The sequence below is a fragment of the Rhinoraja longicauda genome, chromosome 33 (assembly GCF_053455715.1).
Source record: "Rhinoraja longicauda isolate Sanriku21f chromosome 33, sRhiLon1.1, whole genome shotgun sequence".
In the NCBI taxonomy this organism is placed as follows: Eukaryota; Metazoa; Chordata; class Chondrichthyes; order Rajiformes; family Arhynchobatidae; genus Rhinoraja; species Rhinoraja longicauda.
In genome coordinates, this window is record NC_135985.1 from 16,788,389 (window position 1) to 16,801,153 (window position 12,765).

The 12,765-nt window shown below is 48.7% G+C and overlaps 1 protein-coding gene across 7 annotated transcripts in view; it reads left to right on the plus strand.

Moving 5' to 3' along the window:
* Window positions 1-4,921: 4,921 nt before the first annotated feature.
* LOC144609044 (transducin-like enhancer protein 3) overlaps window positions 4,922-12,765 on the plus strand; it is a 69,893-nt gene continuing 62,049 nt past the window's right edge. For all 7 annotated transcript variants that reach the window (XM_078427380.1, XM_078427382.1, XM_078427381.1 and 4 more), the window contains exons 1-4: window positions 4,922-5,955; window positions 6,397-6,494; window positions 6,853-6,916; window positions 7,458-7,502. In XM_078427380.1, the coding sequence (XP_078283506.1) occupies window positions 5,932-5,955; window positions 6,397-6,494; window positions 6,853-6,916; window positions 7,458-7,502 (231 nt within the window). In that variant the 5' untranslated portion in view covers window positions 4,922-5,931. The remainder of the gene's footprint in view (window positions 5,956-6,396; window positions 6,495-6,852; window positions 6,917-7,457; window positions 7,503-12,765) is intronic.

Genomic DNA, 12,765 nt, shown 5'->3' on the forward strand with positions numbered 1-12,765 from the left:
CCTTCTCTCCAGAGATGCTGCCTGACCCACTGAGTTACTCCAGCATTTTGCGTCTCCCAGCATTCTGGTAAACCTCTTTTGCAAAGCCCCCACATCCTTCCTGTAATGCAAACCAGAGCAGCACACAATGCTCCAAATCACTTGTTCTCTAACCTTGTTGGCCAATTTCCTGGGCGAGACTTTATCAAAGGCCTTGTGAAAATCTAAATGCACCGCATCCACGAGTTCCCCTTTATCTTTTTGATGAGTCACATCCTCAAAAATGAGCTATAGATTCCATCTTCTGCATGACAATACTAAACCTAAACATTGTCTCTCAAAAGAAGTTCAATAGATTGGTCCACCACGCGACCCCCTTCATAAAGGGAAGAGATGTGAGGAGGTTTCTTCACCCAAAGGGCAGTGAATCCTTGGAATTCTCTACCAAGGAAGGCTGTCGAGGCACAGTCAGCAAATATATGCAAGACAATTTGATGGGTTTCTAGATGCTACAACCAATGTACTCCAACCACGGAATATGGAGATAGTGCAGGAAAGTGGAGATCAATTGCAGATCATATTGAATAACAGAGCACACACAAAGGGTGAATGGTCAACTTCTGCCTCTTTTTCTTCTGCTCATGTTATAGTGGATGTGTTCTAATCACTCAGCATGCTTAACTCTATAATTCTACCTTGCCCGCTTAGAGTTGTACGTACAACAGCATCAACTGCCAGGCTAGCTCAGTCGGTAGAGCATAGGACTCTTAATCCCACGGTTTTGGATTCGAGCCCCCCGTTGCATGTCAGTTTGTGGGTGGCACGGTGGCACAGCGGTAGAGTTGCTACCTTACAGCGCCAGAGACCCGGATTCGATCCTAACTACGGGTGCTGTCTGTACGGAATTTGTACATTCTCCCCGTGATCTGCGTAGGTTTTCTCCAGGATCTCCAGTTTCCTCCCACGCTCCAAAGATATACAGATTTGTCGGTTAATTGGCTTGGCATAGGCACGGACTCGGTGGGCTGAAAGGCCTGTTTCCGTGCTGTATCTCTAAACTAAACTCAACTCAACTAACTGCATCTCATACGATAAACCTACCCTCTCAGGAATGATGTAAAGAAGCTTCAATAGATATGAACACGTTGAATGAGCGGATAAGAACATGGCTGGTGAATATAGCGTGGAAAATGTAGAGAAGTCCACTAATTCCAAACCTCATGAGAAGAAATGTTTTCACTCAGTGGGTAGTCAGTATCTGGAATGAGCTGCCAGAGGAAACGAGAGAAGCAGATATAATTACAATTTCCAGAAGGCAGATACATGGATGGAGAGGGTTTAGAGAGTTATAGAGCAAATGGGACTAGTCCAGTATGGCACCATAGTCAGTTTGGACAAAGTGGGCCGAAGGCCTCGTTTCCATGCTGCATAGCTCTATGACAACATCTTTCCTCATTTCAACATTAAATGGGCAATTATTTAACTTGGGACAATAGCCCTGAATGAATTGAAGATTCCATCAAGATGAAAACCATCCATCTGAAGAAGGGTCTCGACCCGAAACGTCACCCATTCCTTCTCTCCTGAGATGCTGCCTGACCCGTTGAGTTACTCCAGCATCTTGTGTCTACCATCAAGATGAAACGTCTTTGCAGTATCTATGCTGAGAAAGGGAGGGGCAAAGTCCACTGAGATTTGAAGAGCAAGGTGGCATTTCATGGAAATCTAGAGTCATGTAAATGTTACAGAACAGAAGGGCAGCCATTCGGCCCATTGCCAGGTTATACTAGAGCAAACCCACCACTTTCACTCCCCCACCCTTTTCGCATAGTACTGCAAATAATCTACGCTCAAGTTACTTATGAAGATACTCCTTGCAGGCATTGATGGTTCTGCTGCCTCAGCTCCAGCAACCCAGGTTCAATCCTGGGCTTGGGTGGTGCCCCGTGTTTTTGGGTGGTGCCTCGTGAATTTACTTCCTTCGACCGTGTGGGATTCCTCCAGTTTCCTCCTGCATCCCAAAAGCTATGCAGATTGGTAGTTTAATTGGCCATTGTTAATTATCCCAGGTGTGGATGGCAGGAGAATCAGGTGGAGGTAATGTCACAGGGAAAATAAATGGAGGATGGCATTTGATGGGACTGTTCTGAGAACAGGGGTAGACCTGGGATAGAGGCCATTCAATGGACCGAATGGCCTCAAACTCCAACGTAAGAGCAGCACAAAAGACTGCAGATGATGGAATCTGGAGCACAAATCAAAGTGCGGGTCAGGCTGCATCTGTGGAGGGAGATGTCTGTGTTTTGGGTCGAGACCCTTCATCTGGACTGGAGGGATATGATCCTATTTTCACCACATTTACAGGCAGTGAATTTCAAATTGTAACAGGATTCTTGTGTGAAAGCAAGTGCCCCTTATGTTTTTTGCCTTAATATTAAGCCCGTGTCTGCTGCTCCTTGGGTCATCTGTCAATGGGAACACTAGATCTCTGTGAATTCACTCTGTGGCAAATTGTTTCACGCAAACCAACCTCCCTTCTATTGACTCCATCTACACCTCACGCTGCCTCAGCAAGGACAGCAGCACAATCAAGGACCAGTCGCACCCTGGCCACTCCCTCCTCTCCCCTGTCCCATCGGGTAAGAGGTATAGAAGTGTGAAAACGCACACCTCCAGATTCAGGGACAGTTTCTTCCCAGCTGTTATCAGGCAACTGGACCATCCCACCACAACCAGAGAGCAGCGCTGAACTACTATCGACCCCTTTGGTGATATCCTTGTGTAAGAAAATAACTGCAGATGCTGGTAGAAATCGAAGGTGTTTATTCACAAAATGCTGGAGTAACTCAGCAGGTCAGGCAGCATCTCAGGAGGGAAGGAATGGGTGATGTTTCGGGTCGAGAGTCTCGACCCGAAACATCACCCATTCCTTCTCTCCTGAGATGCTGCCTGACCTGCTGAGTTACTCCAGCATTTTGCGAATAAATACCTCGGAATATCCTTGATCGGACTATGCTGGCTTTACCTTGCACTGAACGTTATTCCCTTATCGTGTCTCTGTACACTGTAAAGGGCTCGATTGTAATCAGGGTGTTGTCTTTCTGCTGCAACACAACAGAGGCTTTTCACTGTACCTCTCTGTACACGTGACAGTAGATGAAACTAGACCGAACTGAACTGAACTGTGTTCAGATGAGGGGGTTTCTGCTCCAGCAGAGCTGTGAACTCCATCCCTGGGTTTCTCTCCGCCCGTCATGTTTCAGCCAAGCTGTTGCCAGTCAGTCTCAGTCCCACGTGGGATGTTTCCAGCGTTCTCAATTAACCGGCCAATGAAAACTAATCTTTCAGTAGCAAATGACCCTGACACTTCATGTAATATAAACAGTTGAAACGTATCCAATTAGGACTCGAACAGACATTGAACACTTTAAAAATAATTGTCAAGCGCTTGAGATTTATACACTAAGGTCATAATTTATAGGATGGAACAGATCGCGACAAGATGCAAAACAAAATAAGATATTCTTCTTTGTTTTGCTTAAGAACGCACTTGCAGTGACAGAGGAGTTTGCAGTGAAATTGAACAATCTCAGGAGAAGGGGGAAGCGGTTTACTGGAGCAAAGCGGACCGTTCGGCCTAAACAGAGAGCACTGGCTCTTATACTTCTTCCTTTCCTCCTGTCTTGCTCGATAAATATAACCCTCCACTCTTTTAGACTTGGCCTTCCTTAAATGCCCCAATTCCCCCCACTGGGACAAGAGGTGCCTTCTGAAATTCCTGCTGGATTTGTCTGGTGGCTGGTTCTGGATCCCCACCCTTCCGATTTGAAGCAGCTCTTACAGAACAAAACATATTTGTTGCAAATTATCCTACCCACCCCTACACCCCCCCCCAAAAAAAACGTGTTTAATATTTTTTTCCGGTTTTATTTTGTTTCAATAAATAATTTTATTTTTTCCAAGTCAAGTCAAGTTTATTTGTCACATACACATACATGCACGATGTGCAGTGAAATAAAATTGGCAATGCCTGCGGATTGTGCAAACAAAAAGAATTACAAATATTCAAAATAAATAGAATAATTGCACGGTAATTTTAGATAAAAGCTGGCCCAAGTTGGCTGGTTGTCGTTAAGGAATAATTTATTTAGGTTTGGATATTATGGAAGGGGCGGAGTACTTAAGTTACCAAAATATGTAAATATATAAATATTAAATTCGAAGAATAGATATCAACTTCAAAAAACAATTAACGTGGGGAAAATACCAGTTCACATCCTCATGTAGGCGAGTGTTTAAATTGGTTATGCTCCTTTTAAAAGACATCTTATGATTAACATTTGCTAAGTATGGAGTGCCACCAGAGTTGATGGGATTTGAAGTGATGTGATCATCAGTTTTTATTAATGCTTATTTTTTTTTAAATGTGGCTGCTTCGGCTTTTCTGCTTTTATCCCTCTTCTTTTTTTTTGCACACAGATCCTTTTACCACACGGTACTGACAGATTGTTTGAGCTGCTCGGCAAAAGACATTCAAAACTAATTAAGCAGCATTCCAGTGGTTATTTGCAAGCACTTGGTGGAATCGAAGGCATTTGTCAGCGCTCCAGGCCCCTCGTGGGTTTGATTGACGGCGCCGGGTGACCCCGCCCCCCTCCCCCCGCGTGATTGACAGTCGTCGGCGCCGCGGACCAATCGCGTCCGAGATGACGCTGGGGAGAGCGCCGATTGGCCGGCGGAGTCCACCAATGGCGTCACCCGCGTTCACGCCCCACGTGGGGTTCCCGGCTCGCCCATTGGCCGGGAGGCCCGGCGGAGCCTTGGTTACTTTCCACCCAAATATGGTCAGGCTCCAGCGCCAGCCTGGGAGGGGGGGGGGAGCACAGCCGGAGCCGGAGCGGGAGTGGGAGCGGAGCAGAGTCGCGGCCGGTGCGGAGGGGGAGCGAAACTGAAACAGACACACACACAAGAGGAGGAGGGGGGAGAGAGAGAGAGAGAGCAAGCAAGCAAGCCGCGTGGAGCGTCTCTGTGTGTGGCATTCTCGCTGCGATCGCCTGCATTATTTTGTAGCAACACCTTCCCAACAAAAACAACGCTCGATCATTGCAAATATATCGGGGAGGCGGAGAGAGGATCGGATGCAAACGCCGCCTTGGTGGTGAACTTGGTCGAAGATTAGTGCAATTGCACACACACACACACACATATATATATATATTCCGGTTGTTGTTGTTGTTGTTGTTGGTCCAGTGTCGTCTGGGAGGAAGAGCCCGATCTGCGACCACTGCCTGGCTTTGGCAGAATGTGTGCGTGTGGGGTGTTTGCTGCTGCTGCTGCTGCTGCTGCTGCTGCTGCCGTTGCCGCTGTTGTTGTTGCCGCTTTGGGACCTGGAGACACTCGCCCTCGCTACTGAACGCTCTCCCCGGGACCGGCCGACGTCCCCAACCCCCCCGGACCCACCCGCTCTCTGGGTTCCACACCCCGGGGCAACAACGTTCCCAACTCCACTCTTGTTTATCTTTCTGCACAGAGAGAGAGAGAGAGAGAGAGAGAGAGCACAAACTGTAAAGCTACTTTTCTTGCAATACGTGAGGTTTCCCCCCCCCCCCCCCACCACCACCCTCTACAACCACCACCACCACCCCTCCCTTTATTATTCCAAGGGCCCCGTGAGGCCGAGCGAGACTGTGTGATGATCATTTGCGAGCCGGAGCGTGGAGCGCTGTCCGCACAAAGGGACTTGTAAAACCTCGCCTCCGCCGGAGAGAGAGAGAGAGAGAGAGGTCTTATTGCTTTGTTCTGTAGCACTGGGAGTGGTTCCGATCCGGAGCGGCGTGGCGGTGGACTTCTTTACAGCTCTGTGTGTGTGCGTTGTTTTATGTGATATCGCTGCATTTAGCCCACGACTTATCCACCTCGAGTGTCCCAGGTCGGGGATACATTGTTCAAGAGATGTATCCACAAAGCAGGCACCCGGTAAGTGTGTTTCAATCTGTTGTAGCGACCGCAGCCTTTTTAACTTTGAATGTCGTGAGTTTGTTGTTTCATGTTCAAAGCAGCGATGATCATGGGCTGTCACTAACTAGCCGTGTGTGTGTTTTGTATGTGTGTGTGTGTGTGTGTGTGTGTGTGTGTTTTGTTTGTGTTTGTGTGTCTGTGTATATGTGTTTTGTGTCTGAGTTTTGTCTGTGTTTTGTATGTGTGTTTTGTGTGTGTGTGTATATGTGTTTTGTTTTTGTGTGTGTGTGTGTGTGTGTGTCTGTCTGTGTGTGTCTGTGTGTGTGTGTCTGTGTGTGTGTGTGTGTGTGTGTGTGTCTGTGTGTGTGTGTGTGTTTTGTATGTGTGTGTTTTGTGTGTCTGTGTGAGAGAGCGATGTGTTTGCCACCCTTCTGTTTTGAAATTCCGCTTGTGTTTCAGGCCCCGCACCAACCCTCTCAGCCGTTTAAATTCACCGTGGCCGAATCGTGCGACCGGATCAAAGAGGAGTTTCAGTTTTTACAAGCACAATATCACAGGTGGGGAAAGCGAGTGGGCGCCCGGCGCTGCTCTGATTCCGGCTCAGGAGTTTGCAAGGGGGATCGAACCCCTGGCACCAGTTCGTCTGCCCCCCTTTCACCTCCCCATGTCGGCCTTCCCATCGCGTGTGCTCCCAATCCATCAGATAATACGACTGTGTATTTAAAGTGATAATATTGAGCAATCAGCCATTAATTTGCCTTGTGTAGTAGGCTAGTACATTCCATGTAAACAGTCTTTGAATTATTCAGGCTGTGTGATGTAAGCTCATTGTTTGGATAATGTGTTGACATAGTCTCGGTTCCCCGACCACCACCTCTCATCGGTAACTGACACCTTTTCCATTCCTCTTTTCAGTTTAAAGATGGAATGCGATAAACTCGCGAACGAGAAAACGGAGATGCAGCGTCACTATGTGATGGTGAGTGCGTGTGTCTTCTCTCTTCATGCTATTTCGAACAATCCATATTCACATTGTTTCACTTCATTTAGCCCGTTGCTGTGAGGAGTCGATTAAAAATGGGGCATGACGTGGATATTGTCACACGCACCAACTCCTGTGAAGAATTTCTAGAGACTCTGAAACAGTTTATACGCTAGCTGCCATTAAAAGTTAATGTACATGTTTGTAAATGCATTAAGTTTCAATGTGGTGGCTAATAAGTTGATTTTCGTTCTGGTGGCTGTACTGGCTAATCGTTGCTAATAATCAGCACCCTTTTTTCCCCTCTGTGGGTGGCGACCAGTATTTGGATCAATATTTCATAAAGTAATTTCAGAGAGTAAACAGTTTGTATATGGGGATTGGGGATTATCGTGCAACTCTCAGAGGGCGAGTTGGAAAGCAGACAGCGGGAACACATTGTATTGATTTGGGCAACGTTATTGCAGGGCGACTTTGTTATTGAATTTTAAAAAAAGAAACGCAGAATGTACATTAATGCATCTGCTTTATATTTCAGTATTACGAGATGTCTTATGGGCTGAACATTGAAATGCACAAGCAGGTAAGGATGCAGTGGGAGGGGTGGGGGGGTACACCTGATTCTTTACTGCCGCGTGTTTTAAAGGGATGTTGCCGCTAAAAGTCCCAACAAATCCAAAGTCTTTTCGCAGGCTGGGGATGTATGTGTAAGTAGTTCTAGTTGTGCATGATGGTCGGAGGCACTACTGTGTGATGCCACTAGTTGGCACTGCTGCCTCTGCCTTGAAGTGCTGGCAGTGTTGCCTCCACTGCTCCTGTTCAAACATCTGCCAGAGTCCTGTTCCCAGATATCTGTGTTACTAATTAGAGGTAATGTGAAACTTGGGTTATCTAATGTCAGCAGCTTAAAGGGACAGGGCTCCTTTTGTTGTCTCTCACGAGCAGGCTTTCGAACGGATCCGCCCTACTCCCTGCGCACTTTTCCCCTTCACTAAAGGACCAGACCTCCTCCTGAGGTAAAAGGAATTTAAAATTAATGAGTGGCTGTTCCCTGGATAGTAGGATAAATAAGTCCTATTTTTTTTAAAGCAACGATCGTCGTTCTCCCCGAAAAAGGAAAAACGTATAGTTTGTGCGTGTTGAATGTTTTAATAAAACATGGTTTCAATGGCTGTGCCCGAGGAGAGCAGTTCCTTCTCTCCTGAGATGCTGCCTGACCTGCTGAGTTACTCCAGCATTTTGAAAATAAATACCTTCGATTTGTACCAGCATCTGCAGTTAATTTCTTACAGTTCAGGAGTGCTGGGAGACACGAACTGCTGGAGTGACTCAGAGGACAGGCAGCATCTCTGGAGAGAAGGAATGGGTGACGTTTCAGGTCGACCTGAAACGTCACCCATTCCTTCTCTCCAGAGATGCTGCCTGTCCCGCTGAGGCACTCCAGCATTTTGTGTCGATCTTCGGTTCAAACCAGCACCTGCAGTTCCTTCCTACTCGAGAGTGTTGGTGGGAGGATGAGGGGGCAGCGAGTATGTTGGCTGCAGGATGCAAGGGAGGAGATGTTGAGACAAATGTGTGTGGGCTCGCTCGACCTCTGGTGAGGCAGAGTTGAGTGGAAACGGGGCGACACTTGTCCTGTTTCACAGGAGGGTAGTTGGACTGAGGTTGCCGATGTTGGCGTGCCGAGAGCACAGCCGACTGACGGGCTCGGCTGGCGACTGCACCAGGCGGTGAAACAGGCCACGCTGGAGCTGTGGTGTAGACCAGTCTGGACAGGGACGGCAGGTCTGTCTGTCCTTCCCAACCCGTCGCTCAGCCAGGCATGGTTTAATGGCCACACTGAGCACCAACATTAGTTATTCAGTCCAGGGTTACTTGGTTAATTAACTGAACCTAAATTCCTCTGCTGCTGTTGCCGTTTACATTTATATTAATCTCATTTTATAGACACACAAAGCTGGAGTAACTCAGTGGGACAGGCAACATCTCTGGAGAGAAGGAATGGGTGACGTTTTGGTTCCAAAACATCCCTCTCCTGAGATGCTCCCTGTATCGCTGAGTTACTGCAGCGTTTTTGTGTCTGTCTTCAGTTTAAACCAACGTCTGCAGTTCCTTCCTGCACAATCTCATTTTATATTTGGGAAAGGAACGGGTGGGTGGGGGGAAAGGAAAGCAAGCATCAATAGCAGCATCGGTGAAGCTGGTGCATCGTTGTAAGACCCCCATCCGTTGACCCTTGGGAAGGAGAGCCTTGCCTTGGCCGGCCGACACCAGACCCCTTGTCGGAGTCGACCCTAACCCTCCGGCTCTGTTCAAGGGTGGACGGTCAATGTTGGCCTCGCCAGTCCTGTGGACCGACCAGGGAGGTGAGGCGTTGTGTGTGCTGTGGACATTTGGCCAAGGAGCAGAACCATAATTCAGCGGGTCTGGAGAAAAGGAATGGGTGACGTTTCGGGTCATGTTCCTTTCTAGTGCAGCGGGTAATTGTAAAGGGAGTGGGGGTGGGTTGCAGGAACACGGCTCTGGTGAGTGTGAAAGAGAACGGCAGATGTGACCTGAACTAGATGCTGACTGATGGGGATTTTGGAGTTGTCAGACTGTGGATTGTTGGAGGTTTGCTATATGTGGCGCACGCCCATCCAGAACAATTGCCTGTGTTTGCTGGGGCATGTTGGTCCGATTTACTGCAGAGCTGTGCCCAGGATGTACCGAGCCAACAGGGAGTGGGTGAGGATTGGTTCCAAGGCAGAGGAGCTGAAGAAATGGCAAATCCTCGGGTGCAAGTTGTTTCTGAATCAGTTCTGCCGCTGGAAGGATTTGATGGCCTTTCTGTTCGCAATGCTGACGGCCTCGACTTAACCCGCTGTCGGCAGCTTGTGGCTGTGATCCTCGTGCTGCGCTCCTGAAGGTTTGCCTGCGGCCGCACAGTGACTCTAGGAGGCCCAGACACCCCGCTTTATGTGGCCACGCAAAAACACTGCAGGTGCTGAGAGCCTGCAAACTCTGGAAACACCCAGCGGGTCGGGCAGCATCTGTGGAGAGAGAAGCAAAGTTAGGCTTTTGGGTCAAACATTTGTTTCTTTCTTTACTTCCATGGGTGTTGAATATTAGTTTAGTTTAGAGATACAGTGTGGGAGCAGGCCCTTCGGCCTACCAAGTCCAAATCGACCATCGGTCACCCGTTGGCACCAGTTCTGTTATCCCACCTTCTCACCCACTCCACACACGCTAGGAGCAGTTTAGAGGCCGATTAACCTACAAATCCTTTGGGATATAGGAGGAAACCCGCATGGTCAACGGGAGAATGTGCAAACTCCACACAGACAGACACACGAGGTCAGGTTTGAACCCGGGTCCCTGGCGATAAGAGGCGGCGGCTCTACCAGCTGTATCGCTGCGATGCCCATTCCTTTATTGTGGTGTTCGTGCAGTGTTACCTCAATGTCCAGCTGTTTGTGTGTTGTACCAGTAAGGTGTTAATGATGTGAAGTTGTCATCGCACCATGGGAAATCTACAGGCACAGAGCACAGGAAGCTCCCAGAGGCAACAATCATGATCAAAGCATGGCAGCCATTTTGTGGAGTCATTGTCGGGTAGTGTCATACCCCTTGTACGAGGTGCTGTGGCTGTGGCACAGTAGCCGTTGTGCAGTCCACATTGTGCTAGGACAGCATATGGTGCAGTGGTGGAGTAGCTACCGAAAGGCTTGCATGGCCTGGGTTCAATCCTGACCTGGGCTGCTGACTATGTGAAGTTTGCACGTTCTCCCTGTGACTGCATGGGTTTCCTGGAGGTCTCCGGTTTCCCCCCGCATCCCAGAAATGTGTGTGCGGGTGGGTGAACAGGCAGCTGTAAATGCGCCTCATGTTTTGCTGAGCAGTGGAGATTGGGGAGAGGTGGTGAGCATGCAGGGAGACTAAAATAGGACTAATGTAACTAGGGGCCTATCTTGCTGTTGTGCGACTCTGACGTATCTTGCACTAAACGTTATTCTCTTTACCCTGTATCTGTACACTGGACGGATTGATTGTAATCATGTATAGCTTTTCTGCTGACTGGTTAACATGCAATAAAAAGCTTTTCGCTGTACCTTGATGCACGTGACAAACTAAGGCAAACACATGCTGGTGAGAGCAGACATGTACTTGAGTTGAATGTCACAAGCTGCCTGGGTTTGGTACTTGGCTTGGTCTGACACTCGATTGTCAGGCAGGGTTTATTTCCACGCTAAGTTTGTCGGTCTGGGACTTAAACCCATGACCTTCTCATTCAAAGGTAGGAGGCTGCAGTCGGCGATTTCAAGCGATGGCAGTCGATCTCGGCTCCTGCCCCTTCTGCTCTTGTCGCCAGTGCTGCCTGACCGATGTGGAGATTACGTTGTTCTCTCTGGCCCATTGAGCTGTGTTGAGCTGTTTGGGTAAAGTCGTGTTAAGTGGAGGGGTGGCCGATGGACTTGGCGGGGCTGTGCCTTGCGACCAGCGGCTGCTCGCGTGTTGGGCGGAGTGTGGACTGGGCACGATGTGAGAGAGTGCTGCACGGCCTCAGGTGCTGCTTAACCGCTCCCAGGCTGAGCCACGACCTCCCTGCCCTGGTGGGCTGATGTAGGTCCACTGGCAATTGATTGTAGCCTGTCCACCAGTCATTCCATGTCCAACATTGATACAAAGGGCCAAGTTATCGTGGTGCTGGTTTTTACTGATCTCAGCTGCCGATTTCACCGTCTGACTCGAGTGTTCATAAATAGGCTCAGTAATAGGCCATTCGGCCCATCAAGTCTACTCATGGCTGATCTATCTTTCCCTCTTAACCCCATTCTCCTGCCTTCTCCCCATAACCCCTGACACCCGTACTAATCAAGAATCTATCTATCTCTGCCTTAAAAATATCCACTGACTTGTCCAGTCACTTTAGTGTGTGTGTGTGTGTGTGTGACTGATTGTAGAATATGAGACGTCTGCTTCAGTGAGCATTCTGGGAGGGGTCAAGGGTGGTGGAGATCAGCTCTTGCCCTTCCCCTGACTGGGCATTCCCTGGGTAGGGCCAGTGCTTTACGAGCACAGTGACAACACCAGCTTCTGTCGGATTGCTTTCAGAATGGATCAATCCATTAAACTCTTATACCTGTTCAAATTGAGGCTGGATTGGTCTGGTGTTGCATTGTGAATTGGGAAGTTATGTTAGGGCATTGCTGTGTGCCCTAGGTTCGATCCTGACTCTGGGCTCTGTCTGTGTGGAGTTTGCAGGCTCCCCCTGTGGTCGGGCGAGTTCCCTCCGGGTGTTCTGATTTCCTCCCACATCCCAAAGACATTCGGGTTTGTAGCTTAATTGACTTCTGTAAAGTGTCCCTAGTGTGTGGGATAGAACTAGTGTACAGGAGATCGTTGGTCAGCGTGGGCCGCAGGGCCTATATCCATGCTGTATCTCTAAGCTCAATGGTAGTTATTGTATCCTCTACCATGGAGGCTGTGAAGCGTCCGGTTGTTCTGCTTTACACTGAGCTTTGAGGTGAGCAGCTGTTGTCTGCTTGGGCGCGAGTCGGTCACGTTAGAGACGTAACGCGACGCGCCTGCCATGAGGTGTCTTGGCCCTTCACTGACTGTCACAGTTCAGTGTCACAAGCACCAAGGCTAGGAGGATGTTTTCAAGTTTTCTTCCAATCTCTCTATGGCCCCTGCCTTCCCGGTCTGTACTGCTGCCCCTGTGCTCTAACCAGGGGGCGTGCGTGTGGTCCATCGCACTGGTGTAAACATTTCTATGATCTTGAGAAATGCCTTGGGATGTGTTGCAATGTAAAGGCTGGTTATATAAACAGACTGAAGTCGGTATTAGTTTTCCTTCCTACCCT